This window comes from Panthera tigris, chromosome B2 (assembly GCF_018350195.1).
Source record: "Panthera tigris isolate Pti1 chromosome B2, P.tigris_Pti1_mat1.1, whole genome shotgun sequence".
Taxonomy (NCBI): Eukaryota; Metazoa; Chordata; class Mammalia; order Carnivora; family Felidae; genus Panthera; species Panthera tigris.
Window position 1 is genome coordinate 63,595,339 of NC_056664.1, and position 12,184 is coordinate 63,607,522.

Below are 12,184 nucleotides of genomic sequence, written 5' to 3' on the forward strand. Positions count from 1 at the left end.
GAACCTCCACACTGTATCTAGAGCAGCTGCACCAGTTTGCATTCCCACCAACAGTGCAAGAGGGTTCTCGTTTCTCCACATCCTTGCCAGCATCTGTTGTTTCCTGAGTTGTTAATTTTAGCCACTCTGATGGTGTGAGGTGGTATCTCAATGTGGTTCTGATTTGTAAGAAATAGTGATTTTTTTTTAAAAAACGTTTTTACAGTAGTGTTACATAAAAATAAAATTTCCTAGTACATTTGTTTGCCTACTCCTTGACTCTGCTTATTGTCCTTATATCTGTTCCTGCTTGTTATATTTGTTAACTTTTTTCAGTTATTTTTATTTTTTATCAAAGTACAGTTGACATATAATGTTACATTAATTTCAGGGGTATAGCATAGTGATTTGACAGCTCTGTAAGTTATGCAGTGCTCACTGCAAACGGAGATACCATGTGTTACAAGTTTACTTTTTGTATGTTTTAGTTTACTAAATTATACAAATCCCATAAGTAAATGCCAATTTAAACTTTAAATTGACAACCTCAGTTTACTTCAGTCTCTGTAAAACATTAAAAAACTTAGAACTCTTTTGGAATATAGATTTTTATTGTTTTTAGTGCAAAAACTAGGATTGGGTGAAATGTTTTCTACTTAGAAAGTTTCAGAAATAGAAAATTTTATCTATGTTAGATTGTGAAGAAGTATGTTAGCCTGTAGATGTTTTTCAGCATTCTAGTTCAAACAGTAATTTTTGAAATTGAATCTCAGATAACTTGTGAGTCTTTGGGTAGGTGGTGTTCTTTGTATTGGCTTATATGGAGAAACTGAAAACAAAGATTATAGATTGACAAAGACAAGATACTTTTAATAGTAGGTTTTGAGTTTTAAGTTTATTTATTTTAGGGGGAGAGGGACAGAGAGAGAGGGAAAGAGAATCGCAACCAGGCTCTGCACTGTAAGTGCGGAGCCCGATGCGGGGTTTGAACTCATGAACTGTTAAGATCATGACCTGAGCTGAAATCAAGAGTTGGACACTTAACCAACTGAGCCACCCAGGAGCCCCTGAGATTCTTAAGTGGGATTTATTATACTATTTTCAGGTGAAACCTTCCTTTGCAATGATAATGGTAGTGATTTTGAATGAAGATTATTTAAGCAAAAAGTACAATATAAAATTCATCTTTCTAGAAACATACGGTGTATAAAATGAGGACATATTGAATTTCAAGTGAATAGTAAATAACATTAATTTTTAGATATATACTACCTAAATGGCGTTTATCATAACTGTGAAAAACACATTTAACTTACTCTTCAATATATATATTTTTGAAAGTAATAATGCATATTGACTTTTTATTTAATATATTCTTATAATCATTTCTTTGTCAAGAATTTCAGTATATTTTCTGCCCCCTGGATATTTGACTTTTTTAAAAATCAGTTTTGAGGCAAAAAATAGTTTATTAAGTAAATACCTACTTAAAAATATTTTTAAGGCACCTGAGTGGCTCAGTTGTTAAGCATCTGACATCAGCTCAGGTCATGATCTCACAGTTCATGGGTTCGAGTCCCACATCAGGTGAGCAGAGCCCTGCTTTGGATAAAACGTGAGCCCCGGGTGAGCCTCACTTCTCTCTGTCTCTGTTTCTGTCTCTGTCCTCTCTTTCCCCTCTCTCTCTCTCCCCCCTTTCCTCCCTCTCTCTCTCTCTCTCTCTCCCTTCTTCCCCCCCCTCCTTCTCTCCCTCTCCTTTTCTCCCTCTCCTTCTCTCCCTCTCTCTTTCCCTCCCTTCCTCCCTCCCTCTTTCTCTCTCCCTCTCTCTGCCCCTCGCTCACTTGCTCCCTCTCTCTCTCTCTCAAAAAACTTTTTTTAACCAAACTTGTAGAAAATTTGATTTAAATAATTAAGAGTCCTCTTCGTGCGAGAGAGAGAGAGAAGGAATGACAGAATTACATGCTTTCTGTAAAGCCAAAGAATTTTCAAATTTGGTAAATTTAAAAATTTTTAATGGTCTATTTGGCATCCTTACAAGTATTCCTCCTTTTGGAGAAGTGAAAGTAAGGTTTGGAAGTTTAAGTTTTTCAGGATGGTGTATAGTATTAGATCTGGCTTGATTGGAAACTTCATGATAGAAGTTAAGGTAGCTAGTTCATTAACCATAACTTAATTCTCATTGTAGTTAAATAATAAAATCTTATTATTATTATTTATTATTTTTTTAAAGAAGTGTATGCCCTTTATCATCCCTCCTTTCCCCTTTTTTGCAACCAGTCCACTCATTTCAGCTCTGGGATACTGAATCATAAATTGCCAAAGAATAAGCAACTAAAATTTTGCTTTCTACCAGTACATTTTGCTAAAGCTTTTTGGTTGAGAGAACCCAAAAGAAAAGCAGTAATATTTTAATAACAGGAATGATGTTTTAATAATGGAGGCAATACCTAAAGTATTTTTCTATCTTGGGTGAAATTTCCTGGACACTTATTTCGATTAGCTGGTGCCTGGTGGCAAGGATTTTCAGCCTTGTAACTGATTCATTGTATTACTCAGTAGAGAAATCATATAACCTCTTTGTGCCTCAGTTTCTTTATCTGTAAAATGAAAACTGAGCTCTAAAGCAAAGAGCTTGGTGTTTGTAAGTCTTGCAGGATGTAGTCCCCAGTTCCATTGGATATAACCTGAGATATCAAAACTACTACTGATGGCTGATGTTTCTATCAGGAGTTGAATACTCGTGGTGACTAATAATCTTGGGTCTGTTACTTAACATCTTGCCACTTCTGTTTCCTTTCCTGCCAAAGTAGGGTAATAATGTCTAAATCAGGGTTTTTTGAAATTTAAAATGGCGTATATATATACAATTTCTATAATATATATGCAATTTATAATAATATATAATTTATGTATAAAAATAAAGTATTGAGGCTAAAGCTCGTTATTGTAGTTGTTAGGCTATTTTCATTATTTTCTTCTGATTACTAGACACAGTTTGCTCTTTAGGACCAATAGAATAAATTTTCATAAGTACTGTATATGGCCCTTAAATGTAGTGTTTTGAAACTGAAGACAGCTAGTTTGTACCATATTCCTATCAACTCCCCCAATGCCAGCTCCTGTTGTTTTTTCCCCTTGCTTTAACCATCTCCAAATTGCTTATTAACCTTTTCATTTTCACTGATCCTTTTGTTGCTGACCTTCCTTTCTCACTACTCTGTTCTACTTTTTAGAAACCTAGAAACTATCTGAGCCACTAATATCTTCTTACAAAATGATCTTTCTACATCTGTAATGTCATTGAATCCTTGTTTCTTCTGATCCCAACTAACATATACACCGCATGCACCTGTACCCTTTCACACTTTTGGCAGTGGTCTTCTATAGAAATGGCTCATTATTTCACATTACTTGTCTCTTTCAGATTTTTATACATTGTTTTTTCTCACCTGCATCCCTAAAACAACATTAAATAATTTGGTGTAATATACATATATGCCTTGTTCCTAATTACTTTTTATTTTGTCAAAATTTTAATAACCTACATTAAATAAAGAGGATATTTTATATAAAATGTGTACAATCATATTCATTGAAAGTAAGATATTTCTATAAAAAGCATCTCTATTTTATGGACTAATAAGAAAAAAACTATAATTTACAAGACACCATCAGTTTTTTTTTTTTTTTTTTTTTTTTTTTTTTTTTTTTTTTTTTTTTTCAACGTTTTTTATTTATTTTTGGGACAGAGAGAGACAGAGCATGAACGGGGGAGGGTCAGAGAGAGAGGGAGACACAGAATCGGAAACAGGCTCCAGGCTCCGAGCCATCAGCCCAGAGCCTGGCCCAGAGCCTGACGCGGGGCTCGAACTCACGGACCGCGAGATCGTGACCTGGCTGAAGTCGGACGCTTAACCGACTGCGCCACCCAGGCGCCCCGACACCATCAGTTTTAAGATGTATTTCATTTCATTAATGTTGAAATATGAAGAAAAATGTAACTTAGGATCAATGAGATACAACATATATAGTAGATACTGTTTTTAATCTTACTAAATTTTTTTTTTCAACGTTTTTTATTTATTTTTGGGACAGAGAGAGAGACAGAGCATGAACGGGGGAGGGGCAGAGAGAGAGGGAGACACAGAATCGGAAACAGGCTCCAGGCTCCGAGCCATCAGCCCAGAGCCTGACGCGGGGCTCGAACTCACGGACCGCGAGATCGTGACCTGGCTGAAGTCGGACGCTCAACCGACTGCGCCACCCAGGCGCCCCTAATCTTACTAAATTTTTTGTTAGAATTTCCATGTATTCTTGTTTGCTTGATGGAAACTTTTAAATTTTCTTACTTTCATAGTTTCTGTGAGTTACTTTTTGCTTTATTGCAGATATTGTGAAAAGTATGAGACAATTTTTCTTGCTTTAGTTCCTCCTAAATGTTTAATGCTTTTATGATTACATAACTTGGATCACCTTTACTTAATAAATTCCCACCATGACACAAAGATGAAACATCATTTGAATACTTGAGAGGGCAAACATTTCTTCTTTCAAGAAGAGAGAGCTATACGAAAAGTTTCTAAGCTTTTCTCCCCACACACAGAATTTACATGTTAGCTCTCCTCATATTCATGCTAGTATATGTCATGATGTAATAGAGCCTCTGACCTTGTACTGTCAGTTCACTTTACACAGTTTTCCCCCTTACCTTATATACCTTTGGTTTTATTTTGTCTTAGCTATATAGAAAAACCTCATTTCTTTTTCAGTTTTTCTATCCATTATATTTCCCAGCCCCCTATTAATTACTTCACTTTCTTATGATCTCTCTTATTATCTTGTTTACTCTGAGAGAGTATGTTGAGGTGGGTGGGATAGGTATCCAGAAATGAGTGTATATTAGTATTTTGCATACCTTACAACTCAGTTGGGATAAAAAAGTCGCTGTATTTTTTTATTTGAAGGAAGATAGTTCTGTGTCCACTTGAGGGCTACAACTCAAGGTCGATGTCTGGAAATCTGTTAGACCTCGGCTGTCTTCTTGGAGATGTGGAGTGTGTCTAGGAGATCAGAAGGAAAAAGAAGGGATTATACAAACTGATCTTTCTACCAATTAAAACATTTTAAGGAACCCAAGCTCTATGTAAATGATGTAAAATAGTAATAGAATAATATTTTGTTTGTAAATGTTTAGTTTCTAATGTAATAGAATGCCCAGGAAGTATTGTTTGGCTAATCCTTACTCACAGAAGATACTGAAACTTAGTTAAACTGGTTGAAGTGATTGTCAGATTATTTTATACCTCCTGAGTAGTTCTTATTTTTGGGGCTTGTAGATTTTAGGGAGACTTTGGGCCATCATGTGCAGGTTTTTTGTAGGGAGGGGATCCATAGCTTTCAGCAGAATCTTAAAGAGGTTAACCCCAAGGGAATAAATCCTCTTTAGAGTTTTAGGTTAGCACTATTTCTTTTTTATCTACTCTCCATTGTGATTCTGATTGTAAATCATGAAAACCCAGGAGTATTTGGAAACTCAAAACAAAGAAAATTTGGTCTTGAGCTGTTACTGTTGGAAATGGCAGTGTTGTTCAAGTGGTGTATTTAAAACAATAATAAAACTGCCCATGAACTACCAGGAAATTACTTTTAGGAAGATGGTATTATTTTCACAGAAAAAGACATTAGAAAACTATGGGTCCACGTAAGTTGAGTAAATGTGAGGAATTAAACATATACTTTGAACTTTAGTAATTTCATAGTTGTGATTTAAATTATTTTCCTTAGAAAATATATCTTGCAAATAATAAATGTTACCTGGTATTTGTTTGTATATATGTGTGTAGGTATGTATATGTATGTGTATATGGGAATTACTTTTTTTATATGAGTAATGAAAATACTTGATTTTTCTTTTTATTTTAGTGCATGCAAGATATGGGAAATACTAAAGCAAGACTACTCTATGAAGCCAATCTTCCAGAGAATTTTCGAAGACCACAGACAGATCAGTATCCTTTAAACTTTATTTATTGTAGGTTTAAAAAAAAATTAACTCATTTTTATACTTCATATTTTAACTGTATTTAGAAAGTTGTGAACTTACCATGATGTTATTTATTTATTTATTTATTTATTTATTTATTTATTTAAAATATTTTGTTATGTATTTTGAAAGAGAGAAAGAGTGTGCACGCATGAGTTGGGGAGAGGGCAGAGAGGGAGAGAATCCCAAGCAGGCTCTGTACTGTCAGATCTTGGAGATCAGAGAGACCATGTAGAATAATACTACTATAGCCTTGAAATGAGCAATGATGAAGTTATAAATTAGTGCATTAAGAATGGACAAGAAGGAATTGGGAAGAGTGCAAAGAAATTGGGAAAGCAGGAGCAATTGGATTAGATTAAAACTGGCTCTGTTTCTGAAGAAGATACTGGGATGACCCCAGATATTAAAGCTTGCCTGAGGTTCTATGGTGAAGTAAAACATATTCCCAGACAGAAAGTATTCAGTACCAGATGAAGGTTGAAGGGTCAGAAAGGAAAGGTGATAAGCCATGCTTCATGGCTTTGGACAGGTTGAGGTGTCTGTTGGACATATACATGGAGATCCCCATTTAGTAGCTGGAAACATGGGTCTGGACCTTAGAAGAAAGCAGGAAATTCAGTGCAGATTATAGAGTAATTTAGCATGTAGGTAATACAAAAGTGTGGAGTGAAGTTGTGTTTACCCAGGGCAGTGGTCCTGTATTCTTTTTTGTGTGTTTTATTAAAAATCTTGGGAATGCTGTTTTCTTTCTCCTCTGAAAAATGGAGGCCTAGGGCAGAACCCTGGAATAGAGCATGGAAGAAGGAAATAGAGTAGAGCAAAGAAGTAATGTCCTGGGTTTTTACCAGTTGCTTGCTAGTTGTATTTATTTCTCTTCTCTTTGGTTCTCACCCCACAGGCTGAGTTGACGCTCAAATGGAAGAATTTTCTTTCTGTGGAAGTTTGTGTGTGTGTTGGGGTCAGTTTGGTTTGAGTTGTTTTTTTTTGGACTTCTCTTGAAGATTACAGGGTAAATTCTTGAAGTTCTTGAAGTTTTTGGTAGTATCCTTTATTTGGTATCTTGTGGGTGAAAGTGGCTTCCAAGTTATTTAACATATCATCATGATTCTGTATTTTCAAAGAAGTCTTGAAGGTATTTCAGAAAGGACTGGATGTAGTTTTTTGGTATTCTCTTACATTGAACTGTTTTGTTTTTTTCTTTTAATTAATTAATTAATTTTGAGAGTGAGAGAGAGGAGGGTAGGGGCAGAAAGAGAGGAGAGAGATGTGCAGAACCCAGTGTGGGGCTCATTCTCACGAACTGTGAGATCGTGACCTGAACCAAAATCAAGAGTTGGATGCCAACTCCTGAGCCACCCAGGCACACCTCACATTGAAATGTTCTATCCACTGTTTCATATATGTTGGTAGCAATACTATTTCTTCTCAAATAATTACCATCAATTTTATGATGAACCTTATAGAAATAAAGGATTAATGAGGTAGTGAGTTATTAATTCTGTTATTATTTTCACTGATATATTTTTAAATGTTTGGTACTTACCTAAAAATTTCAGGAGAGATAAGATTTTTACAGTGAATTGATTGGTGTTTGGTATCATTACATCCTCGACCTTTGACACACTGAAGATACAATGTTGTGAACAGCAGCTGATGTAGCTTTACTGCTTAAAAAAGGTTAGCGGTGTGCTAGGCACTAGCTTGGCATTTTATGTACATTATCTTTTTTCTAATTCTCAAAATAACTCAGTGAACTAGAGCATAGTATTTTCCCTTTTGAGGGCGTGGAAAGGTAGGATGTTCAAAGAGTTATTAAGAAATTTCTCAAAGCTTCCAGACTTTTCCTCCTGTAGACGGGCACTTGAATATTTTTAAATGATGATAGTCTAAGTAAAATCAGTGTTGCCACTTTTGAGTCTTGATGGCCTTCAACAATAGATAGGCTTATGGTTTGGGACTCTTTGCAGCTAGATCATAAGATTTAGATATAGATTTTAGCTTCTAAGTAGCTGGTGTGATTCATTTCGGGCTTTTGGATTATGTATATTTTTGCTAACATGTGCTCAAGCATGCTTATATGATTTTTCAAACTAAATTTACTTCTTCTAAAGCATTTAAAAATTATGGTCATATTTATATGAGGTGTTGACTTACTGTTCACAAAAAGATAATCTAATGGTTGTCAGAAACTACTTAAAGAGGGATTTTGTCGAAACAGATTTGATGACACAAAGATGACCACTGCGAGTTTAAGATGACATGCCCTGGGCCATGAGACCAGTCCCTATATCCAATATAATACTGTGGCCTTAAAATTGTTTTTACCTTAAATATTATAGCAACATCACTTTATTCCCTTTTTTAAATTATGAAACATTGTGATTTTATTAGGGAAACTAGTAACAAAACCAGTCCCTGTTCTTTATTTCACGAATCATTCTAAATTTCATTGTTCTTAGAAAAGCCTAAAATTGCTGCATTTTTATTGATTTAAACATTGTTGCCTTACCCCTAGAGGCAAATGGAACCAAAGTGAGTAAAACTCACATAATATGGGCCTTACTGAATTCTTAACAAGATTTGTCACTTTTTAAAAGCTTTACAATTTACAAAGTTATGCAAAAGCTGCTGTGAAAGTACAATTTCTCATGTGGGATGTGGTTAATTATAGGCTGCATGTACCAGTGCATGACAAATGATAAAGCTTTACATTAAGCTTTTCATTATTAGGATATTTCATCTTATCTAAAAACTTTAATTACTTCAGTTCCATGAGGTCTATTGTGCACCAAAGCTAATCAGCAGTTCTTCTCCTTTGAGCATTTCAAGATTTTACTGCTGTCAGTGGGAATGTGTCTGGAATTGGAAGATTTTGTTCTTTGGAGTAAATATTAATTTAATTGTCTTTTAAAATGGTATCTTTAAGAAAAGGAAAACAATCTCAAATTACAAATAAATACATGTTAAAATACAAAGCAATGTTAAACTTCTGTGGGGCTTGTATAGTATCATTTGTTAGTTTCGAGGACAGGAACAATTAAGGGTGCTGTACTGAATGTTTTGTAACTATAGGCATGGGGAAGACTCTGGGGTATTTGTTTTTGTTTGTTTATTAAATCCAAAATCAACCACTTAAACTTGAATTGTTAATATATTCCTTTCCCTGATTTCCTGAAAATATTGTTGTTCTATTTCTAATTTTTTTGGTTATATTATTGATCTGTCAGTATAACTAAATCCTTATGTCTCAAATGACACGTAGAGAATAGAAAATGAAGATGAGTATTGATTGTTCTCCAAATTCATTTGTCCTTTTATTGTTTCTCAGTTCATCTATTTAAACTTGATGACGTGCAAATCATCTTAGCCCTGAACGTGGTAGTTGTTGTTCATTTCTTCCCTCAACTGTGATAATAAGAGCTAAAAATTAAATAGCACTCACTATGTGCCATACACTGTGCTTAGTTCTCTATACACACTAGCTTGTTTAATTCTTATAATAATCCTGTGAGATGAGACTTTAGTGTTATCTCCAGCTTAAAGGTGAGGAAACTGAGATACAAAGTTATATAACAACAAAACCTAACTTCATTTATTAAATTCTTACTGTCTTTTAGGTACTGCAAAATGCTTTATATATATTATTCCCATAACTCTCAACAACTTTGTGAGTTGAGTATTATTATGTGTTTTTTTTATTATACCTAGGTATGGGTTCAGCAGATTAGCTGACTTCAAGGTAACAATAACAAGTGCCTACTGGTACCAGAAATGAGGGTGTATGTTGGAGACCATCTTCTTTGAACCTTAGTACTAGAGTCCACATATAAGGCAAAACTATTGTCAAAATGTCCACTGAAAATTCCTTAAGATGTCTGTAATGATAATTTGTAGACACAGAGACTCTCTATAACTCCAACTTGTTTTGCCCTCGTGGGCAAAATTGGGATACAATTCAGGAATCAGTAACTGCAGGCTTATGAGCCAGCTCCTCTTTCTGTAAGTAAAGTTTTATTATCATGCCCATTAATCTATGTATTTTCAAGGCTGCTTTGGAGCTACAAAGGCAGAGTTGAATAATTGCAGCATAGACCAACTATCCTTCAAGCCTAAAATATTTACTGTCTGGCCCTCTAAGAAAAATTTTGCTGATCCTGGGAATAAATCATTGTTTCTTTAGGTGAATTAACAATGAAGAATTGGCATACATTTGGAACCTTGTACAAATATACATAAAGACCATAGGATATGTTCTTGCTTTAAGGGGTGCATAGGAATGGATAGCAACTGAGGACATAAAAATCGTGTTTCTTAAATCACGGTCCTTTCTCAGATGACTCCCAAGGAAGTTAAAAAATGCACTTTGTGGTGGGCTTTGATTGGTTTTTGAAAAGTAATATTTAAGGGGTGCCTGGGTGGCTCATTTGGTTGAGTATCCAACTTCAGGTCAAGTCATGATCTCGTGGTTTATGGGTTAGAGCCCTGCGTTGGGCTCTGTGCTGACAGCTCAGAGCCTGGAACCTGCTTCAGATTCCATGTCTCCATCTCTCTGCCCCTCCCCTGCTCATACTCTGTCTGTCTCTCTCTCAAAAATAAATAAATGTTAAAAAAAAGTAATATTTAATAACAGGAAGACCCAAGTGAGTTCTTCTGCTCTAGTGATTACTTTAACTTAATTAATTTAATCTTAATATCCTTGGAAAACAACTCAACTTTCATCTCAGAATTTTAGGAATTGCTTACTTTTTAGATAATTTGTGATAAGGTTTCTTATAAGCAGAACCAGATTCACCTAAATTTGCATTATTTATATAAAATATATTAAATATAAATTAAGATTTCACTTATATCTGTTATTTCTGCAAATTCACAGCAACATGTATTTTCACTAGATGTTTGTATTGTTTTTCACTCCAAAAAATTGTAAACTTAAAATATTTGTCTTTTTCAAATTTAGTATTTATAAAACCATCATAGTTTTCAGTATTTTAGTTTTACTGTTGGTTAAACTATTTTATAAGCTCTGTTTCTAACCTTAATGAGTTTTCTCTCTAATAGTAATTTTTAAAATCATAAACAGTGATCTTTGTCACTGACATTTCATAGATAAGAGTACTAAATCTTTTCAAGCTTTAAGGTGTAGTATACTCTAAACAATATCTAAAATGAATGTTGTTTCTGTCTTTAAGAAGGAAAAATATTAGTATTATCCTCGTCTCTGATATTTAAATATAAACATTTTAATATAAGAATTTAGATTTCTAAAAATTTTCTGTAGTTAAAAGAATAGCTGTATATATATATTGTATTATATGCTATATAATACATATTTAACTGTAAATATAATTGCTGCTAAAATATTTATACAAATTTATAAATATATATATGAATAATAAATATATTCCATATCATCTGAAATGGAAATGACCTCAGTCTAAGTGAAGTCTATTTTCTCTTTTTGTGGAGGTAAGTAGTTGTCTCTAACAGTGAAAATTGCTAAGTATATCCATGTTCATACACCTAATCCAAAGGGCCAGATTTTTGATTGTTTCATTTTTTCCTGTTAGATAAACAGAAAAATGTAATATTGAACTTGTATTTACAGTCATGAGCTAACCTAACATTTAGCTGATTTACATGTGAAATAGTTGGAGTAAAATAACATTGCATTTTATGAAAATCTTGGCATATTGGCTGCTAAAATTTTCACATAGCTAAATAAGCAGCCCGATCACATCTTTTACTTAAAAGGGTCTCCCAGGCTACTTTGAAAATACCATCAGGGCACCTGGGTGACTCAGTCGGCTGAGCTTCCTCGGCTCAGGTCATGATCTCGCAGTTTGTGAGTTTGAGCCCCGCATCGGGCTCTGTGCTCTCAGCTCAGAGCCTGGAGCCTGTTTTGGATTCTGTGTCTCCCTCTCTCTCTGCCGCTCCCCTGCTCACGCTCTGTCTCTCCTTCTCTCTCAAAAATAAGTAAACATAAAAAAAGTTTAAAAGAAAATACCATCCAAATTTGACAGTCTCTAGATTTTAAAAGTATTTATTAGCATTAACTGAATGGTTCACAGATGAACTGGTGGTGATCAGGAACATTCTGAAAGGTAAATGCCAGATATTCCTGGTTTTGAATCACAGCTCTCTCTTGTACTATAAGAATCT

At 34.5% G+C, this 12,184-nt stretch overlaps 1 protein-coding gene across 5 annotated transcripts in view; it reads left to right on the forward strand.

The window, feature by feature from the left end:
• The window catches only part of SMAP1 (small ArfGAP 1), a 200,018-nt gene that overhangs the window by 65,126 nt on the left and 122,708 nt on the right, over nucleotides 1-12,184 (forward strand). For all 5 annotated transcript variants that reach the window (XM_042986645.1, XM_042986641.1, XM_042986642.1 and 2 more), the window contains exon 3: nucleotides 5,902-5,987. In XM_042986645.1, the coding sequence (XP_042842579.1) occupies nucleotides 5,902-5,987 (86 nt within the window). The remainder of the gene's footprint in view (nucleotides 1-5,901; nucleotides 5,988-12,184) is intronic.